We start from the raw sequence: 14,375 nt of genomic DNA, 5'->3' as shown, positions 1-14,375 counted from the left end.
CAATCATTTTACAAGGTTCTAGAGCACATCTGGAAAGGGGGATGTGACAATATGGTATAATTTGCCTCTCCAATTCTGGCTTGTTCTTAGAATAGATACATTCACAGATATCAAGCAGTTATTTCCTTTTCTCTTGCGTGTAATGTTCTTGGTGCATTTTTCCATTCCATTGGAATGATCCATCAGAAATAAAGGGTACAAGACTTTTTCTATAACAGTATTTCTGTAGTGCAGTGTGTCCCACTGATTCCTGTAAATTAATCTTTATAATAAAAAACAGCTTCATCAATAAAACTTCAATTTACAGAATCACTTTGGAACTGCTCATTTTTTCCATGCAATACCTTTTTTTGTTATGCTTTGTTCAGACTGTTTGTCCTCCTGCCGTACTTCCACAGCATTGCCAGAAGCAATCATCCACGATATGCTGTGCTAACTTAAAGGACAAAGAAATGCTTTTGATCCAGGAATACAAGTCTGTACCTATTTTTACAGCCTGTAAAATAACTTATAGTTTTCTCTATAATTTATTGCTTTTTTTCCCCATGCATAAATAATTTTAAAGCATTTGCTAACAAGCCATAATCATACAGTGTGACACTGAAATCAAGATGCTACCTAAAATAAATGACTGTTGCACAATACCGAAGACAAAGAACCAAATGACACAACCCTTGAGAAAGACAGACTTCAAAATGAAAAGATCAGCTACGCAATTTTCTCCCTCAAACACCTCAAATACCACAAAAACAAAATCACATTTCTGCTTTTCTGGGTGTCATCTCTAACCAGAAAAGCAATGCCAAGCACATCAATCTCCATACCTGCTCTTACACCAGTGCACTGCAGCACAGCTTTGCAGAGCACTTGTCCTCAGCTGCTCTTTCTGCAGATCTTAATCCTATAACATAAATGTTTTAAGATCTTCATTCATCAACACGGGAAGAATAGCTTGGACAGTTTTGCAAAACCCTACATTCAAAATCCATCTTAGGAAGTGATTTAAAACCACTTATCAGATTATTTTAAAGCATACTTTAATGAATCAGTCAATTAATCAACAGCAATTCTAGGTTCTTAATAGGATTCTTTACATCATTTCAATCGCTTCTAAAGCTGCTTTATCTCCAGTGTCCAAGACTCCAATAACAACAGAAGTTGATAGCTATGAGATTCAGGGTTGGGAAGGTTTATGTTGCTCTGGTGATATTGCCCATCTGTCTAGCAGAAGCCTCAAAACTAAAAATCATTTCGTTCTGCAAGACAGTAAACTTTTGTCTTGCTCCGAGAAAAAGTGAATTTCAAGGTTTTTCCCCAATACTTCAGGTTTGTAATTTAAAATACTTTTAATCAAAAATCTACAGCTTGAGCTCAAGAGCTCACCTTTCTAAAACCACCGTACAGAAGAAACTGATTCTCTACAAATCAACTGGAACAGAAGATGCTAACCTACATTATGGAATATCAGGCTTGAAGCAACTGATTTGCACACAAGTGATTAGAAATTTCCCTAAACATCTTGGCATTCGCCAGAGTAGTTGACACACCTCTAATTAGATAGGAAGATAGTTTGATGTGGTTTTAAGCCACCATGAATAAAGAAATTAAAACCCAAATTAAATTTAATTGATCTGACTCACTCCTGTGTCTCTCCTCTGCTTTCCTTTCACACAGGCTGTTCACCTCATGCAATGAACAAAATCTGAGTTTATCTAAGGAAAAGAAAGACCCTTTTAGGTTACTGTCTTAGGATTTTGAGTTTTTGGTTTGCTTGTTTTTGTTCTGAATAATCCATCAGTCATAGAATCCAGTACCAATTTGCAAGCATATCCAAGTATAGGGTAGTATCAATAAAAAGTTCAACATTATCAAATAGAATGAGATTTTTTTCCTAGTATTCATCAAATATTCCAAAGATTATCTTTAACTACTGAAAGCTCTAAAAACCACTTGCCTCAGCTTTTTCCTTACTATGTTGCCTTTCTGTGGTGCTCCTGCAGCCACCTGGGCTGAGCCACAGCACCTAGCTGATCTGGCATAGCAACCTATATCAATCAGAAAGTTCAATGCAATGGATAACCCAGGAGATGTAACAACAAAGGGACTAGCAAGCCAAAAAGATGTTACAAAGAAAAAAACAAAGTACTCACCCATCTCTGAAGATCTAGGCTAGCAAAACTCCACAAGGGAGTGATCCCCAATGATAGATCCTTCCCCAGTGGCAGTCAGCCCTTAAACATGATCTAAGAGAGGTGCAGCTGGACTCCACCCTTTCTGATTGCACAGCTGAATTGCCTTCACCTGTGCTCCCAGGGCTCACCAGGTCCTTTCCCCAGGTGATCAATCAGTGGTTCAGGCCAGGACTCAACAGTTACCATACAGAAGTGTAAAGGAAGAGCGGAACCAAGAGTAAATTTCTTTTAAAAATAGATTCTCCTTAGAGAATGTTTCATTGAAATGTACTATAATGGAGGAGTGCCTGTGACAGTTTTGGATGGACACAGATGTACACTGCAATCACCAAAAATGTGCTACCAGTTTGTTTCCAGATCATGTAATGGGAAAGAGACAGCAGCATGATCATCTGTGCTGTGACGAGCACAGGGCATGCCCCAGAGGGTTCTCTCCAAGAAGTTACCTTCGTTAGTTATGTAAACATTACACTGAATGTGTGTCATGTTGCAGAAAACAGGCAAATATTATACAAACAGCATTGCAGGCCATGGGGGTACTCTCTCAAGAGGGTATTTAAAGTAGTCAATTAATAATAAGTAGCAGCAAGCCACCTAGAAGTGAGCTGAAACTGATTTTTGTTAATTATGTTGTCATGACATAGAAGTATCAGTGCTTACAACATCTGAGAACAGTGTTTATCTTTCCAAAAACGGATTTAATGATATGTACGCAGAAAATGAAATAAAAATTATAAATAACTGAACAGGTGGCAATCACGCAAGTGGAATTAAACACACCGTATAAAGTTTCACTATTTGAAGCGATACGTATAAATCAGACAGTAAACAGCAAGTTGGAAATACAACTATTTTTGTTAAAATAATGTTAAATATTAAAATATGGTAATTCTCTAAAACAGTGATAAGAAAGAAGGATACATGAGGCCAATCTCCTCTAGTTTATTCTTCCAAAGCTACTTTACTTTTTTCTTCCTGCTGTGAGGAAAGCTATTTTATGTTGTTGATGGCAAACACTGAATGTTATATACTTTTGCAATGAAGTTTAGTAAATGAATTATTCTGTGAAGTGTCTGATTTGATTTTTCTCTCTGCCTGTACTTTCAGATAAGTGTTTCATATTTGAAAGCACTATCTTTAAATACTTTTCACTTTTTTTCCTCAGCACTAAGGATAAAACTATCATAATCATTTCCAGCATAAAATGCTTTTAGATTTTCTCTGTAAGTCCTCATTTTCCCCCTTTCCTTTTATTTAAGAGGGGTTTTGTGTGTGTGTGTTTTTGGTGTTTTTTTTTTCCCCCTAAATTTAAACTTCCAAAAGAAATTCACTGAATTCCCTGGGGCTACTTAGATTGGTTTTATTGAGCAGACAAATTGCCTGGAGTTTTAAAGCCAGACAAAATTCAAAGCCCAGTTTAAGTTACTTTGTTTGGGTATTTATTTCAAGCTGCACCAGAACAATGAGAGCTTCAGATCTGCAGTACCATATAAGTTGGTACTCAGGAAATGCTTCCTGGAGGCCCCATGTGCCATATTATGTGCATGACTCTAAAAATCTAAAGAGATACGATTTCCTCCAATCTCTTAAAAATAATCAGAACAAACTACTGTCCTTTCCTTAAAAATGCATCTACCGAGTTAATAGTTTCTCCCTTTAATACAGATTAGTACACAGGGTCTGAAAGTAGAATATTATTTCTGATCAGTGAATGAAGGTTGATAAACAAAACTATCTAGACTTACATAGTTGCTGCAATGAAGCCATTCCTGAACTATTAAAAATAAATGACTAAGCGGATAGTGAAGAATCTCAGTGAAGGATAGTGAAGAATCCAGTTCTTGCTGGATTTCTTTCCATTCTATGGAAGTTAAACATTCAAACTTTGTGCATGTGAGAAAAGGCAAGCAACTGAGTTAACCAGGTTTTCCCTCTCTCTCCCTGTCATCCTCCAGTAAAAGAATTGTTTTCCAATGTCTCAACAAAAGTGGGCTTTAAGAAATTTTAGATTTAGACACAGATTTGATGAATACCCTTAGTTCCATGCTCTGACTCAGTGCTGCAGACAAAGCTCCGGGCTCCCACAGCACCCAGCTGCTCTGTCCCACAGGTAGCACAGGTGTGCAGTCATCTGATTGCTGCTTTCCCCTTTGTTCACCAGCAACATGGCCAAGGGCAGGTTGCAGTTCCCTAGTAATGAAGGCTAAGGATAAGAGAAGCCTACTGGCTCTTCAATGAGAATGAAATAATGATTTTCAATATTTATTTCTTTATCTCTCAGAAGTCACAGCAATATCTGTTTACAAATATACAGTTTTTTGAAAACTCAGAATTCAAAAGTAAAGAAGCAATATGAGATCTAGATGAACTGAATTAAAATAAGCTCACTAATAGTGTATTTCTTGAAAATCTTAGTTTCTGCACATCAAAAAAATCAAATGTTAAATGCAATGGCAGTAAACAAGAAAAATATTCAATGTGTCTTTAAATATTCTTCAAGCTATAATTACTAAGTATTATGCTTCTAAATAATCCTCTGGCTGTCAGTGGATTATTAACCATCTTATTATCTTCCAGTGTAGTCTACTTTGCAAAAAATTAAGTAAAGCTCTTAATGCTTTCAGAACAGAAATTCAACACTTACATATGAAGAACCAGTCAAACTGTGAGCAAAATTCAAATGATAGCAGAAGTAACTAGCAACAATTAAGTTAAAATATTAAATGTGAATGTTAAAATACTGCTAAAAAGTTTTAATTTGATGCTAGTAATTAACACAGTTGTAGCTAATTCTCTTTTATTCATTATGTCTTCATTCATTTCAGACTATTTATAGTGACATTGGGTTGTTTCACCATAATTTCCTTCCACCCATAATCATATACAAATTTTACCTTCAGTAATTTATATATATATATATTATTTTTTTTTCATCTATTGATCAAAATAGCACCCATCGAGCAGCACAGCTTTAAGTAGCGTATGCTGATATTCATTTTCCTTTGTAATTCTACAGATACAAGTTAGATTGATGAGGGAGCACTATGGACAGTAGATATGTGTTTATTATACATTTTAATATAGCCAGGCTAATACTGTAATAAGCTTTGTAGCTTAGTACCTTTTCATCTTCTACTGTATGAATATGAAATATTGACAACCATATCCTTCTCAAGAATGCCATTCTCAATCTAGCTTTGATCTAAGTGATAGAAAATTAGAATGAAAATAGCAGTAATAAAACCCACAGTGGACACTGTAGAAAGTGCACATCTGAAACAGTCTTGTAGAAATAGTACCTGTTCAAAAAATTCACTGGAATATTGCTCACTGTTGCCTCAGTTTTTTCTTTGTTGGAAGTCAATATGTTTCAACCACCAAGTTAACAATATAAAATCTAGATGAAAAAGAGCACCACACAGGAATGTCCTGTCCTCAGTAAATGCTCTAAATTGGCATACAGACATAATAGGAACATATTCTGCTTCCCTGAATTAAAAGATTGTTGGATTTTGCTATTTTAGCTTTTTCTTATTTTTATTTAGTTTTTTGATTTGTTGAAGTCTCCCATTTTCAGCATAGCAACTTATTATAATACTTCTCATTTCTACCCATCATTAACTAAATTAGCTTCCCAAAACAAAAACATTTAGGTCCCTCTCATATCCAGGCCTTTCTTATGACTGCATTTTCTCTGACTTTCATCAGTGAGGCCACATTCTGTAACCACCCATGACACCTGTAAGGATTTAACAACTATCGAAAGGGACAGCAGACTCAAATGGAAACTGTGGGAAAAGTAGTCAATAAATCTCAAGTGTAGAACACACTGAAAACAACCTACCCCTAAGAAAACAAAAAAAAACTCCCAAAACTTTATATTAAAAACTTCCTCACTAATGACCAAATGTAAAATAATAATAACTTTCTAGCTTTCTATTTGTATTTAATTTTCAGTAGGTTTTTTTGTATGTTTTTAGTGACATCACTTAGAAGCACTAAAGTGAACGACTGGAATAACTCTTCTAAATGAAAGGTGTTTAAGCAGTTGGTAGAGGTACCTCCAAATCCAATTCTAAATATCAGCCTCAGCTGATATTTATGAACAGAAAACAACCACCACCTTCCCTGATCAACATGTCTGATCCAATGAGGAAGCATTCTTCTTTAAGCAGCACACCTGAATTAAACACTACATGCTGCCAAGGAAAGAATAAAGTGTTTGTGGGCAGTTTGTAAGGAAAGCTACATTCATTGGCTAGCCTATTCAGCACAATTACTTTAGTTTTCTTAATATGTATATTCATAGCTCTATGTTCATCCAAGCAAGCTCATTTTGCCCTCCCAGCATAAATTATATTTTGCATGCATGTCTTTGTGTATATATACACAGATACAAATCAAAATTGATCTATTGATCAGGGTACCAGTTCATCAGTAATTGCCAGGCAACGTTGGTGGATTTGAATATATTGCTTACTCAGATCATGCACAGTCACACACATGCAAATCAATAAGCTGCATCTGTTAATATTACATATGTAAGCTTCAATGTGTGTAAAGGTATGTAATCTCCCTTACATACGCATCCATAAAATAAATTGTGCAAACGCATTCATATACTGAATATATATACTAAGTATAAACATTTCAAACACACATTACACTTTCTTTTTATCCACATATGAACAATACAGCTCTAATAATATCTGAAAACAGTTTGAAGACCACTGTAGAAAGCACCTGTGGGGAAAAATAAAAATCTATTTTTCCTCATTGTAAATGTTCGTTAAATATTAATGCTGATATTCTAGTCCTTGGAAGATCTCTCTGCATGTGGAATTTCATGATAAAAAGCTTTATAGTCACGGGTTTCTCAAGATAAACCCCACTGGCTTACTGATGCATGAATGCCCTGAAATTGAATTACTGTACAACAGCAATTACTTTTCACAGCACAGTTATAATGAGAATCAGCTCCACAATGAACACCAGGTAGCTACGGTAGAAAAGTTAATAAAAAAAATAGTTTTATTTGCATTTTCCACTGTAGCAATTGTAGTTACCTGAAAGAAAAATAATCCTCAGAAGTAAATCAATGACCAATTTTATAGGATTCTCTTTTCCTGCAGAATGATACGGTTGAAAATGGAAGTTTAACTACATAGCTATTATTTTAATTCTGGCTTCTGTTTTAAAATAATCCCTAACAATTTATATATCATACTACTTTCTTTCACTTCCTTCCTTTCTTTGGTGTTTTTTTTTTTTCCATGACACCATTAACTAGAAAAAAATATATAAAACCAGCGAATGAATAGTTTTAATTCTACCTCTTTTCTGCCACTCAGTTTCTTATAATAGACCTTTGTCAGTAAGCACCATGCCATCATGCTCTATTCTTTTTAGTTTCCAAAGAGCAGAGACAGTAGAGAGTCATGTCACCTCTTAACATTATTAAAATAAAGAAAAACAGCTAACTTTACATTAAGGCTGAGAAAACCCATTTCCTCTGACTGAAATGGGTAAAAGTCCAGGAAAGGTGTCTGAAGTGACAGTGGACTGTGCAATGATCTCCAACTGATTACTGTAAAATTAAACCTACCGCCGAACAGCTCAGGAAATATTTATTTATTAATTTATTTATTAATACCTTATGGGCAGTAAGAATTTTTTTCCAATCAGAATGGCATGGTTTTAACAAAATACCTCTGCATTTGCCACAGTTATAACCAAAGCTTATTATTAACAATTTGGAATTAAAACCACTCTTCCATGGTATTAACTCAAACCTTGTCACAAACGTTTAAAAATGAGATTTTATTTGCCTGAAATTTTATCAAGTAGGGCAGTGTTAGGGAAGAAACAGTTAACAGAAATATCCTGATCTGACATAAATCTAATGTAAATAATGAACACTAGGAGTAGGGGGAGTTGCTTGCAAGGGTTTCCATCAGCAAGTAGATGACAAAAGGTTACATAATTGGTTTAGCACTTTCAGTTTTCCATTTATTTTATGTATCTGACAGCACAAAAATAGGACATTTTTGTGATAGGATAATTGCATAGTGAAGGGTAATTCAAACGGGATGAATATGATAAAAATCACACTGAACCAACTAATAACTATGAAAAGCGATGAGACAAAGATAAAAATTCAACCAGACTATAACGGAGTAGGAGGGAGAAGAGAGTTCAGTAGTGATTAGTACCTCAGAACAAGTTAATGCGTTTGAAAGTACAAAGCAAAACAAAACAGAACCACCTCAGATGAGCCACGTCTCGTAATTATGAGAAAAATAACGCTCCTGGAAGATACACTAGAGCAATTAACTTTAAAATGAAGCCTCCATGTTCAAACCAAGCTTCTAAATGCAACTATGTGAAGAAGCCAAAGCAGCTCTATACACTTCACCATCGTTGGAAAACATTCATTACAAAACTTTAACTGAGAGAACAAGTGCTTTTCCCCCACAGTGCTCCACACCTGTAGAAAAGGTGTTTTCTTTCACTGCACACAACTTGCAGTCACTTCTAGCTCTAGCAGATCACTGCTCTAAGAACACTTCTGGACATTTTAACATCAGGGCAGTAGTTTTCTCTAGAAAATAAGGAAAACCATCATTCCAGAATCAATGGACTTCTGCATGCAATTTGCAGGTTACTGGAATCTGCTGCACGTAACTTAAAAGTGCAGTTTTCCCTCTGAAAAACAGACTTAAAATGCTGCTGTGGGGTTCCATGTTTTTTGTCTTTCCCTGCTTCCCTGCCAAGTGATCTCAGCTGAAATTTTACTTTGTTGCCAACCCAGAAAATTCAGCCTCTAAAAGAGCACCAAATTCCTTCCTACCTTTTGCATTAAAATAAAATAAAATAATAAGTTTGAATTGTTTCTGCAGCTACACAAATGGAATCCCCTTCCTTTGGTGATGCCTTCAGCTGCACAGTTGAGATGCTGAGACCTCCATCTCAACTGAACAGACATATGGCCAAAAACAAGGCAGATGACAGCATAGAGCATCACCACATCAGATTGCGAGCTCATCAACACTACCGATACAGCAGGAACTACGGTTATAAGCAGTCACCTCAGTTTCAAAGAACAGCGTAAAACAAAAAGTAGAACAGGAATAGCTGCTATTTGTTAGGGCAAGTGTTATAAATAATAAAAATAATAATCCTATTTAATGCAGAAGAACACAGGTGTCAGACTTTTTCCTTTTACTATGGTAAATCTACTAAGACAACTGATCACAAATAAAGTGTCAGAAGGGAGTTAAAAAAGAAAAAAAGAACAAACCACTCAGGCCTGCAGAAGCGCAGAAAGTAGGTAGCTACTGTAGATGGTTGATAGGTTGCCTTTATAGTGATGTATTACTTACCACAAATAAAGGAGTTTGGAGTTCATTCCTATATGAAGCATTTTCATCTTTTTCTTGACCTGATCTAAAGGACAGCTATTGGAATCAGAAGTTTCTCCCAGTACTGTTTTTGTACTAGAAAGCAATAATATGAAGTCTGCTTTGGTTTGATGATGTGAATTCTAATACAATAATGCACAACCATACATAATAGCTATGTTTTACCAAACACAAGTGATAGATTACAAATCCATATGGGAAACAGGTAGTCCAAACCTTGCTACACTTTTGTGTTTACCTATTGATGACCAAAAAAATATTATATAGATTCTCTCGAGAACTGAGTTTAAAAATACTTCTGAACACTTCAGTGTTTCCATTTCATTTTCAGTTGCTTGTACCTCTTCCAGAGCAGAACCTAAATTCCATGCTTAGTTTGACATTAGAGAATGAAATAGCAGACAGGTCTGCTGCTTACCCGCACAGCTTCAGACTTCTTATGAAACATTTCTTCCATTATCTTTGGTAACTTTTTCACAAGCTGAAGGCCATCAATTTCTTCTATTGCAACGTCTTTCTCATATTCTTTGTATTTCTGAGGGAAGAAATGAAAAAAATAATAATAATAAAAAAGAATTAAGGAAAAAATATTCAAAGGAACCAGCTGAAATTTCAACAACTAATGATTAGTTCAATTTACGCTGATGCTGACATTCTCAATTTATTTGGCGCTTATTTGTTGACAGAAGGCTGCTGTGCACTAACATACAGAAGAAATAATGGGGTTAGTACCAGAACTCTGCTAAGAAAATACAGTAGAAATATTTATGCTATGCATAATAGGAATATAGTGATTTTCCTTCACAACAGTTAAATTACCCCTCCAGACAACCAAACATCAAAATATTGAAGAAAAAAATCTCTGTATTCCATTGTATTCCATTCAGAAATATTTAAAACCAATGATACACATACATATCTTAGCCTTTTAGAAACCTGCTCCAATGAAGATACAACAAATATCTATTTTATGTGGTTAAAAAAAAAAATCCTTAGATTATGAATACTTATCATATAAGCATATCTACATGTCCTTAACTTTCCTTGCAAGGAAAACCCTCAACAAACCACAGAAATATGTACATTATCTGAATGCAAAGCATCATTTGCACAGTATGGATGAACATTAACGTTTGGTTTCATTCACAACATAACTCTTAGACTGAAAATACAATCAACTTTATCCTCATTATTTTCAGCATAACAACCTTGGAATTTTGTTGTTTTTTTCAATCAGTGTTTATAAATGAACCTTGTAAGAACATAATGTACCATAAAAAAATAAAAAATAAAAAAATAAAAATTAAAAAATTTTTTAAAAAGTGTAATATTCTCTGGAGACAAATTTCACAGCATTTTATATGGGGGCTGTTTCTCCTACTCACATCACTCTGCTATATTGGTAATATTAAGTAAATTCATAAAGAACATTTGCCTTTGCAGTAATGATTTTCTCCAAAACATATGCAACACAAGAGAGAAGGAATAATAAGGAGATAAAAGAAAAATGGCTTAAAGCACCAGAAAGAACATTTCAGTGATCAAAACAATGAATAAGTGAGGACCAGTCATGACCTGGCAGGTGACAGAAGAAAGGAATTTTTTGTGAGAGAATTCCTGTGCATTTGTTCTCATTTCTTCCAACTAATTTTCAAGGCAAATGACACTTCGAACCAGCTTTAATCTGAATGCTTCTCTGTAAAAGCTTTCATTAATGTTTTGAAAATTTGATAAAATATCATTTGCAGACCATGTCATAAGAAGGGTAGCAATGACATCAGAAAACATTTAGGATATTTAATTTTTTGTATTCTGTAATTTTCCTATTCCAGTAATTATTTTATTTACTTTTACATTGCTTCCCACTATGAGACAATTTTATTTCAGACGAATATGCCTCAAGCAGACTGCCTGCCTTTTGTTCTTTGGAGGATAGCAGGATGGTTTTTGTCCCCCTTTTAGCCTTTTTTCCCCATGCCTATAGATGTTTTCATTTCAGCTCTGCAAGTCCAGTACTAATCTCAGGCTCAAGTTCTATTATCCATTCTGAAAAATATAGATAGATGATTAGATAGATAGATAGATAGATAGATAGATAGATAGATAGGAAGGATAGGATAGCATTGTCTCAAATAGACATATATTTCTTTGTGATTATTGGAGAAATCAAAAGAACAGAGTAGACAACAGAGAGGTAAATATTACTGTAATGAAGTGTGGTAAAATGGACTAGATAACAGTAAATTGAAAACACTCCCAGTTAATTAATGATCTCAGTCTGCACACGTCCCACGGGATTAGAAGCTTTGGAGAATATAAAACAAGTGACAAAATGCACTGCTATGAACAACTATCATATTTATTATGTCAACAGACTAAGTACAAATTTGACTCATTTATTTCAAACTGCACAGCTCATGTTCAACATATCAGAGTCTGATAAAAACTGTTCCCTGCAGTATTGATCTTCGAATTCTTAGAAAGTATTCTAAAATACATCCTTCAAGAGGCTGTTCTCAGGTCTCCGGATGTATTGATTTAAGCTTTGCAGTTAAGTGAAGAAAATCAGATTATTCACTGCATTTGTTGGAAAATTGCATGTTAGAATGAAATTAAACACATTTTCTAGCCACAGAAAACTGCATCATATAGTATCTCAGGTTACTGAGGAAATGTATTAAAGACTCACATTTCTTATTTTTGAATAATTTCTATTTTTTTTTTATAATTAACAAGTAGGTTGCATTCAAAGTATGTGGGAGTGAGATACTACTCAATACTTTCATTCATTTTCTAACAACAAAAGACCACACATCTTGCATAGTGCGTGTCCAGCCAATTGCTCGAAACCTTCAAGAACATTTGCAACAAACTAGGAGTATTTACTTGATCCACAAGACTTTGGCAATCAAGGTGTTTACTTAATATGTATTTTATATTCAGAATTTCATTGCCATAAAAACAATCCTACTATTTATTCAGCCATCAGTGGAAGGTTCCAAGACAGGAGAAATGATGTGGCTGGAAAGAATAGCAGCTTTTAGAATTCTTTTACTCTACTGTTTGTGTGTGGAGGGGAGAGGTGCCAGCTTTGCCTGTGCATGTGCATGAACCTCCTCCTCTCAGTACTGACTGCTCAGGAAGATGGTAATTTTCTTTGAGTCTAGAAAGATGCTGACCAACAAAAGTATCAACACAAGAAATCTGAGTCAAAGCAGATATGAAAAAACCATCACAAAATAAATCTGCTACAAAAAAAAAAAAAAGTCATTAACAATGGACTCTCTTCCTCCCACCACTCCCACTGCTGTCTGATCTCCAGTGTTTCATTGTTTTCCTGACACTAAAATTTACAGTCTGCATTTGGTTTTAATTTAAATAAATTAGCTAAAAGCACTCAGACGTTCACTCAAAATAAATTTGAACAAATTTTAAAATACAGTTATTGTATTTTAATGTAATCTTGAAGAAACAATTTCAACCTTACTGGCACAGTGCTAAGGAAAAACTATTGGAAAATTGCTGGTGGATAATACTCAGCTTTTGGCCTGGGTTATCCTTTATACTGCTTAGTTGCAAACTACATTCATATATCCACTCTGAATAATTCTTCCAAACAATGCTTTAAATCAGCCATTTTCCTTTCTTTGTCAAAAATATAAACTGTAAATAACTGATTTTTCCACAAAAATGTATCAAAATTTAGTGTCATAGTTAGACATTTCTCTTGATAAGTGGTCTTCCAGTTGCCAAGAAGACTGTGCAGATACAACTAAGCAACTTGTGGTTTGTTTCTTTTTGTTAGCAAAATTCACATTTGCTAGGAAATTCTCCACAGAGACGTGAACATTTATCATTTGACACAACAGATAAAAAATAGGTTATTTCTGCAATATCAGCTTTATCACATCATTTCACATAAGTACCGGCAAAGACAGAAAGCACTTCACTCTCAGAACTTCTAATGCTGTTCATCGATATAGTTTAGGGGTCTTTTTTGTTTTGCTTTCCATCCTTCTCCACGTGCATGGTAAGCATTTGTCTAAAATCTCCATGCCAGAAAAGAGTCCACACAAAACTCAAGTCTGAATCACTTAATGCAATCCAAACATTTGGCACTGAAGTATAAAGAAGTACTAAATAAACAATACCAACATTAATTATGGTTAAAAAGCAAAAAAACAAAAAAACAAAAAACAAAAAAACCAAAAAAAAAATACAAAGAAACAAACACAAAAACAAACATGCAGATTGAGTGAGTAAGGAATAAAAGAAATATTCTCTTGAAGAAAGACAACTTCAGAAAGATACCACAGATCAGCTACAGTTTGATAATTGTGTTCCTCTTTCTGTATCTACCTGTAAACTTTTATCAAAATCCAGATAATTGTGTTGTGTACCAAAACATTTCAAGTTATGGGCAAGTGTGTAAGCAGTTCTCAACATCACTCTTTCGACAAGTGGGTGCTTTGAACATAGGCAGATCTATCAAGAAAAGACTTTCCACTTCCAGATCTTAAGAGGCAGCAAATATCACTACCATCCTGATTAAAGAATTGTATTTACTCAACAGCAGCTCCATAATAAGCCTTTAAAAACAATCTGTGTTGCATATTTGGGAACAGATATAAGCCTCTGAGATGTATTCATGACTATGTCTTGCATATTTGCACATAGGCACAAATGTGGCTATTTGAGATAGTGTTTTTCTCTCACGTACATTGCAGTTCGATGTATGACTGCACTATTATTTTATAGAGGG

At 34.7% G+C, this 14,375-nt stretch overlaps 1 protein-coding gene across 5 annotated transcripts in view; it reads right to left on the bottom strand.

The window, feature by feature from the left end:
* The window catches only part of CACNA2D3 (calcium voltage-gated channel auxiliary subunit alpha2delta 3), a 333,983-nt gene that overhangs the window by 252,037 nt on the left and 67,571 nt on the right, over window positions 1-14,375 (bottom strand). For all 5 annotated transcript variants that reach the window (XR_001558078.2, XR_004308777.1, XM_015875440.2 and 2 more), the window contains exon 3: window positions 10,032-10,148. Coding sequence is in view for 3 of the 5 variants with exons in the window: in XM_015875440.2 (XP_015730926.1) it covers window positions 10,032-10,148 (117 nt within the window). In the remaining 2 variants the exon portion in view is untranslated. The remainder of the gene's footprint in view (window positions 1-10,031; window positions 10,149-14,375) is intronic.

Source organism: Coturnix japonica, chromosome 12 (genome assembly GCF_001577835.2).
Source record: "Coturnix japonica isolate 7356 chromosome 12, Coturnix japonica 2.1, whole genome shotgun sequence".
Classification (NCBI taxonomy): Eukaryota; Metazoa; Chordata; class Aves; order Galliformes; family Phasianidae; genus Coturnix; species Coturnix japonica.
This window is presented reverse-complemented; position numbering and strand designations above follow the sequence as displayed.